The sequence below is a fragment of the Sander vitreus genome, chromosome 5 (genome assembly GCF_031162955.1).
Source record: "Sander vitreus isolate 19-12246 chromosome 5, sanVit1, whole genome shotgun sequence".
Lineage (NCBI taxonomy): Eukaryota > Metazoa > Chordata > Actinopteri > Perciformes > Percidae > Sander > Sander vitreus.
This window is the reverse complement of record NC_135859.1, coordinates 4,160,219-4,171,813: the sequence shown is the minus strand read 5'-3', so window position 1 is coordinate 4,171,813 and position 11,595 is coordinate 4,160,219. Positions and strand designations below refer to the sequence as shown.

At 39.8% G+C, this 11,595-nt stretch overlaps 2 protein-coding genes and 1 non-coding gene across 3 annotated transcripts; 2 read left to right on the top strand and 1 right to left on the bottom strand.

The window, feature by feature from the left end:
• Nucleotides 1-2,056: 2,056 nt before the first annotated feature.
• Nucleotides 2,057-3,552, top strand: LOC144517566 (uncharacterized). Its single transcript, XM_078249649.1, has 2 exons — nucleotides 2,057-2,223; nucleotides 2,318-3,552. Exons 1-2 carry the CDS (start codon nucleotides 2,161-2,163, stop codon nucleotides 2,942-2,944), a joined length of 690 nt encoding a protein of 229 aa, XP_078105775.1. The 5' UTR covers nucleotides 2,057-2,160; the 3' UTR covers nucleotides 2,945-3,552.
• Nucleotides 3,553-4,965: 1,413 nt separating this feature from the next.
• On the bottom strand, nucleotides 4,966-10,537 carry rchy1 (ring finger and CHY zinc finger domain containing 1). The gene is made up of 9 exons (XM_078250099.1): nucleotides 10,472-10,537; nucleotides 9,168-9,287; nucleotides 8,909-9,024; nucleotides 8,426-8,504; nucleotides 8,266-8,310; nucleotides 8,116-8,174; nucleotides 7,699-7,728; nucleotides 6,426-6,546; nucleotides 4,966-6,214 (listed from the first exon to the last, which is right to left on the bottom strand). The coding sequence occupies exons 1-9, from the start codon at nucleotides 10,520-10,522 to the stop codon at nucleotides 5,948-5,950; spliced, it is 888 nt and encodes a 295-aa protein (XP_078106225.1). The 5' UTR covers nucleotides 10,523-10,537; the 3' UTR covers nucleotides 4,966-5,947.
• A 731-nt stretch (nucleotides 10,538-11,268) lies between these two features.
• Nucleotides 11,269-11,339, top strand: trnag-ccc (transfer RNA glycine (anticodon CCC)). Its single transcript has one exon. It is a non-coding gene; the product is annotated as a tRNA-Gly (tRNA).
• The last annotated feature ends 256 nt before the right edge of the window (nucleotides 11,340-11,595 follow it).

The window sequence follows — 11,595 nt, the reverse complement described above, 5'->3', positions numbered from 1 at the left end:
TGAAGTTAGCTCGTTAACGCCAAATCTTGCTTCGTAGTACAGGCCTCTGCTATTGTAGCTGAAATCTTGAATTACTACAGTTAACGCCAAAGTGCTGTGGCTGGAATGTAATTAAGTACATTTTTATCAAGCACCAAATTAGTTTGGAGTATTGCCACTTTTTTCAACTTAACACTTCTACTTTACTAGATTTCAGAGGGAAATGCTACACTTCTCATGCCACATTTGACAGCTTGTTACTTTGTTGATTAGTGTGGCCTGTTAGGCCTATAGATGAAACAAAGTAGTTAAAAGCTCCACCTCAAGGCAACCACAATATTAAAATGCTGCTTACATGTTGCAACACTAATCCCATGAACAGAGTAAGTACTTTTAAATACATATTGCTGGGGGTATTAGTAATTTTACCCAATGTTCTGCACACCTTATGTCCACAAATTGCACATTTATCATTGTTATTAGGACATGGAGCTATGTAATAATATAATTATAATTGAATTTGTATAGCGCTTTTCATGGACTCAAAGTCGCTTAGTGGGATGAGATGAAGGAAAGAAACTTGCTTTCCTTCAAGGGTACAGAGAACACAAACAAACAAGAACACAAGAGGCAATAGTAGTAGGCGGAGAAGTGGCGAACAAACAGCGCCAGCGTCCTCTCCGTGTAACGTGCAGTAGAGTCTAAGCCACTATCATTGAAACACCTGTGTTGGTGTGAAGTCCACTGCTTTGTTGCTCACATTCTTGACTTGTAAATTTGGTTAAAAACTATTTTTTGGTTAAAATTTTTCAAAAACTGTCTTTCTTTGCTGTTGCTGTAATTGTAAATTATGAGAATACATGTAGATATGGGGGCGTGTAACTGCTGTGATTTCAGCAGGATACGTTTCAGTGGAAGTCCATATTTGTTTCTATTTCATATTTAACTTTGCTGGAAGAAATGCTATGAAATTAGTGTATACTTTGGCAGGATATTGAAGGAAAAAAAATATATATATCGCCCACCCCAACTAATGTAGCCTTTGTTGTAGTCATTGTAATGAGTAGCATTGACATTACCAAGAAATTCTGACATGTATTTAAAGTCTAAACCGGATTCTTCCCATTGTTCACACCAAAACCACAAAACACATGTTTGTGTACATATTCTTTTATTATCCTCTAAGAATTGTAGCACTCTCTAATTTAGCTGTGTCTGGGGTGTTTAATGGTTTAGTTAGAATTGTTAGTGAGGCAGGGTTGAAGTTGAATAATGCTAACGACATGAATCAGATGATGAATTATTGGTTTATTGTACCCACACATATCAACAGCCATATAAAAACATGTCCAATGCAAGAAGAAAAGATCATATCTGCTGTGTCCCTATTGTGCAGGGATAAGAGGATACTCAACATATCAAGGTAGGACTTGAAGCAGGAATGCTACATCATCCAAAATACTACAGCTTAAATAATCTACCATGTATTATTTCAAGTGTGTTGATATTTCTTTGTAGCTCACGCCAAAGTTGTAGAATATTGTAAGAGTTGTCTTCATTTATTTCAAATGTGCTTTAGTTTGAAATAAAAAACAACATTTCAATTGAGCTGAGTGGTGGAATTCAAATCCCTACTTAACATTCTGGTTTTATCTATATCAAGTATTGGGTAGTTTGATATGGAAAACCTTCAGTGTTGTACAGACATTTCTGTCTATAATTTAGTTTTTAATGTCAATCAACGTGTTTAAAATGTTCAAAAAAAGAATAAAGCAGATTGCAAAAGTAGAATCCTGAAAAAGTGGATTTTTTTTGAAAATTGTTGAAAAAAGTAGATTTGCATTGAAAAGGTGTTGACATATTCTTACCCACCTGGCAGATTTTCTTTTTTTTTTTATTAAATAAAAAAAAAAGATAAAGATAAGATAAATTTCGACTCAATTCCGGACTAAAATTACTTTTCTCACCGAACAATGCATCATGTTTTAGGAGGTATTCATGTTTTGTATGAAGAATAATCTACAAAGTAACTAGTAACTGGAGCAGTCAGGTGAAGGTAGTGAAGATAAAAGTACATTTCCCTCTTAAATGCAGTGAAATAGATGAAAAACGTACATTCCACCAATTTACCAATATAGTGCTTACGGCTTGTTTGTTTCAGCGAATAAAGAAGAGACAGCAATGGCAATTCTGAGGACTACACTTTGTGCTTTCCTCATGGTGACTGTGGCGTTGACCAAACCAGTGAGTAGCTCTGCCATTCTGCTTCTAGCACTGTAGAGCAATCTAAAAGGTCTTTGTAGGAAAATGTTAAGATCATTCTTTATTATGAAAACAGATCTGCCTGAATGAGGGTGAGGATTCATCCAAGTCATCAGAATCCAGTGAGACAAATTCATCAGAGGAGACTGCCGCCCATGTCGGGCCTTCACAGGAACCCGTGCAGCCGACGCCTACAGAGGCAGACGTGCCTACTGCTACGGAGGGTGCTGCTGTCCTACTTCCCTCTGCAGAAGCGGGGCCTTCTCCAGCCACCCTGGAGACTTCGGCCCTGCCATACCCCGAGGACCCACAAACCTCCACCGATACCGACGCTTCGCAACTCATTCCAGACGACCCTTCCCAAACTGCTCTGGGCGTAGACATTTCTCAGGACATGCCGAATTCGGATCCTACGCAGGACTCAATTAACGCCGACACTGTGCACGTCCTGCCAGATCCAGAGGTCTCACTAGTTGTTAGTGGCACAAACCAACCACCATTCACCGCCACCACATACCAAAGATTCCCCCAGGGTGCCACTCCACCCTCTCCTCCAAATGTCATCAACCCAACACCTCCGCCATTCTCCACAGGTCCGCCCCTGACAATCCCCGTCGATTCCGCCCTGACTAGTGCCCCTGTCTGTTTCACTTTCCAGTTTTCCACCCCCGAGCCGAAACCCCCTAGAGGAGACAGCATTTGATCCTACCAGACACAGATATCCATTTCACTTTTACAGTCCTACTTCAAGTTGCTGGTTCCGTCCATGTTATTGCTGTACATATAGGTCGTGCTGTGTTAATACTTTTTCATTCGTCGCTGCTTGGTAAAAACCTTATCTCTATATTTTGTCATTTTCATTTCTTTTCATGAAATTAAATTCAATTTTATTTATAATATCAAATCATAAGAGTTATCTCAAGACACTATACAGATAGAGTAGGTCTAGACCACACGCTATCATTTACAAAGACCCTAACAATTTCCCACGAGCAAGCATTTGGTGCCGAGGCAAAAATTCCTTTTAGGCAGAAACCTCGGACGGACCCTGGCTCTTTGTTTCTAAATTGGACTGTGTGTCCGTTTTAACAATTATTTCAACACTTCAAGAGGCAATTTCATATGACATTATCAAGGTATATAGCTAAAAATGCCTCTTTTTTTTCCTCCATTTCCTGAAAAGCAGTTTTGGACATACAAGGTTTTCGCCCAGCTGCGACACATTGTATTATCAAGTCGAAAATATCCCAACCACACTGGTATTTTACTTTCATTCAACATGTCCTTCATCGGTTCTAATGTTGTTATAATGGTGCTAGTGTACATGACTGATTTACAAATACAATGGAAATGTAACACCTTAAAATGTATTCATGTGGAGCAGCTGAAAATGTCATGTGATAAAATGTTCTGATCTCTTAATTCAATGATTGGTTCAGAAGACAACACACTTAACAGTAGTTTAGTAAAATGTTTATTGGGAGTTTGTATTAGTGCCATTGTTAAGGTAACCAAACTTTATATATGCAAGTAACACGGACACAAAAAGCAAATGGTACCACAATCAAGACCCTTGTGTCACAGCAGCCGCACCAGAAATGACAGTACTGTCTACTCAATATGTGCACGTGTTGCAGTTGTATTTAAGTCACATTAGATTATTAAAACGGATAAGCAAGACTGCACATATTTCCAATGCTACAGACAGTACTGACATCTTCTTAGCTAGTTTTAGAAACTGAGCAGGTTAACGGCCCAATCGGCACTTTTTGAACCATCTAAATTAAAAAGGTACAGTCACATGCATAAGTGTTTGACTTTGCCAATGAAAAATACATATTTCTAAAATTCCCCAGCTCTTATCATGACTCAAGAGTTTTTACAAACATAACTGATATATATATATATATATAAAAAAAATACATGACAAAAGAAAAAAACATTATTTAGGAGTGACTGAATATTGCTCATGGGGCTTTCCTTTTGTTTATATTTGAACTGCAGCTTGTGACTTTTAACAAGAATTTAATGTCAATATGACAGTGGGTTTAAGAATTTCCCTTTTAGCGTTGATTATTAATAGAAGATTCAAGGGTGGGGTCCACACTCTGTAATTAAAATATGGACTAAGGAGTCACATTTAGAAAGGTGCCATCTGTTTATTCTTTGACTGACAGGGCATCTATGCACTGCCAAGTGCACGGGGATAGTCCACACATGCACCTTTTTGGAATTTAGCCCTATGCCTCTTTCTAGGCATTTGTAGGACTCATTTGAAATGCCCTGTGTGTGGGTTCCTGAATCTTTCTGAATCCTATGCACGTGGTTTGCACATTGCGCTGCGCCATGCTGCCAGCGCGTCAGTTAACGTGCAAACTTACCATTTACACGTTGACACTTTCACAAAACTGGTGCAGGGTTATTTGCATGGCCAGATACAGCACTGCATACATGACAAGCTGACACACCTTCATTAACACAATGTCTTATGGCGTTTTTTCCATTACATGGCACCTGCTCGACTCGTCTCTCGACTCTACACACTGTACGTCCGTTTTCCATTGCAGATTTTAGTACCGCCTCAGCGTGGCTGGTCGTCATAGCGGCGCCACAGTAAACTGCTGTGACCTAACACGACGTACGCACAGAACGTGGAAGGTGTGTTGCTGTTGCCACAGCCAGAAGACACATTTTGTTTCAAATGAAGCTGGAGGCAGCAAAAACACAGCTGGCTAAACCATTTAAAAATGGCGGGTTTGTTCAGGACACCTTTTTGTATTGGCTCAGCTCGCTTGGACCCTCGACTGAGGTGGTACTAAAAAAAAAGTACCTGTTAACAGGTACCAGGTACTTTTTTTTCGTAATGGAAAACCAAAAAAGGCGAGTAGAGTCGAGGCGAGTCGAGCAGGTATAATGGAATGGAATAGCGCCATTACTGAGAGCCTTTAAATAGCACCTATGGCACAGTCCCTAAACTTAACAGAAAACAATCACAATTGGTCTGATACTGTACAACTTCCAACACCAGTAGTAGTTGACCTGCCACACAGGCTCAGTGGTTGGACTGTCACCTCCCCATCGAGACCTTCCTGGGTGGTCGGATGGACTACGACTCGAATACCTCTTTCACACCGACGACGAGGGTCGGTCCTGGGTTATCTGACCCGCGTTCAACCCTTCTTTTGTCACTTCAAACAAAAGTTGATCCCCGGTCGCGACAATTCAGACACAACCTGGGTCACAACCCGGGAGCAATGCAAACCAAATTACCCCAGGTGTTGGATATGCGCATGGGGTTTAGACTTATTATGCAGTTAACAGCTAACATTGTCACATACTGTACTCCAGCAGCAGCTGTACACCACCAGAACGAGTGTATTGTAGCTACTTGAATTCCTCGTTGCACAGTGTGAACTGGCTTTTGCAGCCGAGTCGATCAACGCAAATTAATTAACCCTTTCAAACACAAAGTCAATTGAGTTTAATCCTTGATGCGCCCTCAGAGGGAAAGGCTTTTTTTTTTTATATAAAATCGCCTTCAGGTTTGAATGTATGTTTGAAAATAGATGGATTTTCTTTGGGGTATTTTGTACAATCTAGGAATATTGGCTCAGTCTACCGTTACACTCAATGTAAGTTAGTACAAGTAAGTGCACCAGCCAAATGTCTAAAGCACAAATGTCCCCCAGTGTGGTTGGCTGCAATCTTAATGTGGCGTGGGTGACTGAGGCGGATCTTGCTGCTCTGGCTCTGTGTCTGTTTCTGCCTCGTTCTCAGCGTCCTGCTCTGGCTGCTGCTGTTGTTGTTGCTCAGGCTGCTGCTGCTCAGGCTGCTGCTGCTCAGGCTGCTGCTGCTCAGGCTGCTGGATCAGTCCTCCATCCTGTGCTGTGTTGTACGAGCCACAGCCACTGCACTTCATCCCCAGCACGTGGAAAGGCACCGTGCAATGGGCTTGACAGTCGTTACATATAATCTGTAGTAAGAAAAAACCAAAGTAATGGATTAAATATAAAGATAGACCCCACAGTCACCGAATCCCATCTTTATTGAATTGTACAAATTGGAATGAATTAAACGCAAAAATTGGGCATGTCTAAAAATTGAGATTCTGATCAATCAGTAATTCAACCCTTCTTTTACCTAAACTATTACTTGTGCAGGTTATCGTATTATTGAGGTCTTACTTTGACAGTAGCACCCTGGTATTCAGTGGGCATCGGTGACTGGGCAATCTCATTGTCGATTTGATCCCATTGGTCCTCCATGTTCCAGGCAGAGTGCATACACATGGGGCAGCGATAGGCTCTAAACCAAATGAAGAAAATGTACATTTAGTGGAAGAGCTCACTCTGCTGTACTTTTGTATGCACTGTAGTAACGTATACATGGAGCAGGTCAGTGATCAGATGTATCACCTAAACCAGACCTGATTTTGGAACCATGGCTGACTTATTTTAAAGGGATGCTTTGCCGATTTTAAACCAGCTCTGTGTCATCTTTGTGTGGGCGGTGTGTTTAGATGAACGGTGTTTGTCCAGTGCATGGGGCTAAAATCAGCTAAATTTCTCTTTAACTGATGAACAGAATACGCTGCTTCCTAGGGCTGGGTATCGTTCAAAAATATTCAATACCAGTACCGATACCAATACCGTGACTTTGATACTGGTTCCTGAATGATTTCTTCGATACCAATTTTATAAAAAAAAGAAATTACAACATTTCACATTACAGCACAAATCTATTTATTTTCAGCTCCTACTAAGTGAGCCCCGTCTATTTGCGGAACGTGGAGTTTTTCCTGCGTGTCTCTACGACGTGTAACGTTAGCCAGCCAATCACAATCATTATTAGATCTTGGTAGAAGCATGCTGCATGCTTATTGGCTCACTGACGCTGATGAGATTTACTCCTTAGGTACTGAAATTGGGCATTTTTCAATACACAAAACTTAAGAGGCAATTTGGTCGGTGCCAAAAATGTATTGAATTCGGTACCCAGCCCTACTGCTTCCTGACTTTTGTGTGTGTGTGTGTGTGTGTGTGTGTGTGTGTGTGTGACAGCGCAGTCAGAGGACAATAGCAGTCAGAGGATGATAGTAGACAGAGCGGAGGTTTTCCTCACAGTGCCAGTGTGTCTGAATTTAACAAATTGTCAAATGTTCAGTGGTGGAAACCAACTTAGTGTTAGTGTCAGTTTCAGTCAGACTTTGGAGGGAACATTTTAAATAAGAGGACGCATCACTCCGTGTAATGATATCTCTTTTGATTCAACGCTCAGCTGCTACTTTCTCTGTCTACAGTCTTTTTGTATCAAAACTCACTGACTGATGCAATCAAATGAAATGGATTGAAATGTTTTTGCAAAACAAACAAATAAATAATCCATTAACCTGGAACCAGACCGTATTTTACTCATATACTATACCATTAACAAGGAAAAAGGACTGATTAGACATACCCTGTTCTGACCATGTCATCGAAGCAGGTCCTGCAGAGAATGTGAACAAACACGTTAATTGTTACATTTATGTCATCTTGAACTATAATTACTAAATAAATATAACCTATATTTAAGGATAATGTAGGGCTTGAACATATAACATTTTGATTTATTAGTCTACATCATGGACAATATTTTAAGACCTTTTCAATTCCCTTCATCTTTGTAATTATATCATATTTCTATTTTTGTTTTACAGATACTATTTCTTTTAAACATGGCATATAGAGTAAACAATCTGTATAGAAATCTTTTAGGCCAATGTCCTACACTCATGTATTTTTCCTGCAGTGTAATAAAAATTGGGATATATACAAACAGCAAAATAGTCAATCCCACTGACCAACACTGAGCTACTAGTCTTTAGAGTCATACTTGTGTAAAAGATGGCCGCATGGAAGAACGTGAGCTCCAATTCTGGACGTGTGAATATCCTGTACATGCAAAAGAAAAATCACGTTAAATTGCATAAAAAGCCAACAACCCTAGCAATACTGTCTCCTACTGTAATATTGGATGTATTACCTCCATACACACTGGGCAGTTCTGCCTCGAAACATTTTCAACACACTGAAACATAAAAGACAATCGTAAATGACAGCAGTGTGGACGCTCATTTGCTCATCAAACAGAATACACCCATATGATGATTGCGGGTCAGAAACAGATGCAGGCTAATAATCACCTTGTGGTTTCCCCGCAGATCCTGGGCTAAACACAGATTGCACTTTTCACAATGGAAATACTTCCCTCTGGGCCCAATCCTGTAGGGGTCAAAACACAGTGTCACTGATGACAATCACGTATGGATATGTGTAACATAACAAGTGTTAACAGCAGCATGGTGGATATAAAAACCCACTGCATTTTTTTCTGTAGTGTTAGACAATTTAGAAACACTGAAATCTAATGCTGGGTTGATAAAACAAACATCGCAACATTGTAATTTTAAAAACTTGAATTACTGTTGTAAAACAAAAAGGGCCTAAACTTTAAGAAGGTATTCATCTTGAGACATTTATACTTTTATTTTGAAATATCCATATCATTGTTAGTGCATTCTACTAAGGCTATAATTATGAAAAGATTTGTAAAAAATAAAAAAAAATAATAAAAAAAGCTGTGTGACGTGTATTTAAAAAGATATATAAATTCTACTATTGCTCACCTGCATATTCCACAGGGCTGACAGTGGTACTGCTTCTTATCCTTGTCAAACAAGTGGCAAATGTCACAGTAATACTCCCCAAACTGCACATGACACTGCTGGCAAGTCTGCTGTGCCTAAAAAGAGTGATATCTGTACTTAACCACTACATACACAAACGCAACAGAAATACGAAAAGGGAAACAATTGCCAATTAAGATCACTGACTGGTCCTGCTACAGCTGAACATTGGAGTTGAAACATATCAGCTCTCAGTTACCTTCTGCACCGTTTGACACTCAGAGCACTGCACCTCTCGGACTTTGAATCGATCCATCTGGTGGTTCTCCTCTGCATCATGGCACAGCCGACACACATACAGTTTACCACAGCAGGGTGCCTGCAGCGCATAGACACGTGATTACACACAGGTATTAGGGTTGCACAATATTGACAAAATGTGATATTGCGATATTGATTATGAATATTGCGATATCGATATTAATTTTTAAACAGATGTAAAATTACAGGAAAACACATCAAAATAGATTCATAACAAATGAAACAAGTTTTCTTACAACACAAGGTTTATTTTCAACTGACTGTCATGTTGGACTGGTCCAACATGAATAAATAAATAAGGACCATGTCTACAGAACAGGACATGTTTTACTGGTTGGACAGTATAAAATAAATAAAGAGAACAGGACACAACTTTTCTTTCGCTTCTCTGATTCGTTCCATTTGTTGTCGCTATCAATTTCTTCACTTACACTGTCACTCTGTCGAAATATGCACACACATGGTACGCTCCATAGGGTTTGTCAGGTAGTGGACCCATGCGCTGATGTACACTAACATGTGCAAGTGGCACGGTAACTGGCCAATGAAGCATGATCATTGCAGTGTTTCAAGCGGGCTCTAAATCACACACCACTAAGCCACACAGCCAGCGGACGGGGCGCAGCGCTCCACAAAATAAACAAAATATTGCATACTTATTGCGACAATTTCGATATATTGCGATAACGATATTGAGTCGATATATTTTACACCCCTAGCTAGTAATATTGCGCAACGTCATATTGCGATAACGATATATCTTGCACCCCTAACAGGTATGTCAGCCATAGTCATATCACAGTTTATGCTTACACTTAAGGGTAGCCTCAACAAGACATTGAATATGGCTGCACCAAAACTGGAAGTTTATAGAAATGTAAAATGAAAGCCTCAATTCCCTTTGTGTAGGCATGAATGTAGTAAATTAAATAACCAATAACTGAGTAATGACATACTCACTAAACTCTTACGCCCTCGCCATTACCCTAATGTTTTGCAGCTAACATATAAGAAACGTATAGGGCACTAACGTTAACTTATATGTCGTAACGACACCCGGCTAGCGTTTAACGTTAAGTAACGTAACGTTAAAATTAACTAGCTAGGTTAGCTGCTACCAGAGATATACAGTAGCACTACTCGTTATAGCAGTCACATTGAGGAATATTCAACACCAATAGGCCTCCATCATGCATTTATGGCAAATATATGTATACAGCACATTTCAAGAAGTTAACTCACTTTCAATAAGCAGCTACGCACATAATGCTCACAACCGGCAAGGGAAGCCATGTTTCCTCCAAAATTGGCTCTTCTTCTAGTGCGATGACGAGGTCGCCCTCTTTTCTTTTTCTCTTCCTTTTTGACGGCGAAGACGCAGCATTACTGCCCTCTTCCGTTTGAGAATCATAGGTGGTCCAATAACACGTATGCTATATGCCACATTTGCTAAAACCGTTAGCAAATTATATTATTTGTATTAGTTATGTACAGTAAAATATTCAAATGTCTGGTATATTACCTCCACTCTCCAGCCAAAAAACTATTGTTAAACTATTGAGTGGCTATCAATTTGAACATTCACTAGCCAGGCTGATGGACAAAAAAGTAAATTTTGTGCCCTGTTTATGTATTGAAAATAAATTGCTGAAGCAAGGCGTTGTGGCAGAATGTCAGTGGCTCCATTCCTCTCTTCCTCTGTTCAATTTTGGGATTTAGTAATCAGATAATTTTCACGTTCAGGTGAAATCCATAGAAAAACTATTTCATTTCTTGCCCTGTGACTGTTTATTGTTTTACCTACCTGCACAGGGACTACGGGCGGGAAATAGCAATTGTACTACCTGGTAATGCATCTCTCCTTGTTCTCATACAAAGTTAATGTTAAATTGTGCATTGTCCCTATTTAAATTAAAATTACATTACTGTTTAATACACCGCAGTATTAGATGTTGCCACTGCTTTTCTACTCATCCTTTGCCTTCCCTTCACATAAATTGGTTTATAAATATCATGCCCCGTCAACGTTAAACAGGACGGCGCCGCTGGTGTAGTGGTATCATGCAAGATTCCCATTCTTGCGACCCGGGTTCGATTCCCGGGCGGCGCACGTATTTTGCTTAGGTAATCAAAATACATTAAAATGTTTCAATGTCGCACAAGTAGCAAGCTAGTTGATGAACTGTAGCTAATAACGACGAAGTTCTAATAAACTGCTTTGCAGGTAACCTTCTGTAACTTGCTTGGTTACATGCATTTCCCAGATGTTTCCAGTTGTAATTTCCCTAACGTTGTTGCACCTTGGTCGACTAAGCTATGACCACGACTAGGCTGATGAGAAATTATTCTGCACAGTTATGCAAAAC

Coding starts and splice junctions, on each gene's coding strand:
- LOC144517566 (XM_078249649.1), top strand. CDS start 2,161: ATGGCAATTCTGAGGACTACACTTTGTGCTTTCCTCATGGTGACTGTG. Junction 2,224..2,317: donor CTGTGGCGTTGACCAAACCA/GTGAGTAGCTCT, acceptor TTATGAAAACAG/ATCTGCCTGAATGAGGGTGA.
- rchy1 (XM_078250099.1), bottom strand. CDS start 10,522: ATGGCTTCCCTTGCCGGTTGTGAGCATTATGTGCGTAGCTGCTTATTG. Junction 7,729..8,115: donor TGCGGCCATCTTTTACACAA/GTATGACTCTAA, acceptor CATTCTCTGCAG/GACCTGCTTCGATGACATGG. Junction 6,215..6,425: donor ACCAGGGTGCTACTGTCAAA/GTAAGACCTCAA, acceptor TTCTTACTACAG/ATTATATGTAACGACTGTCA.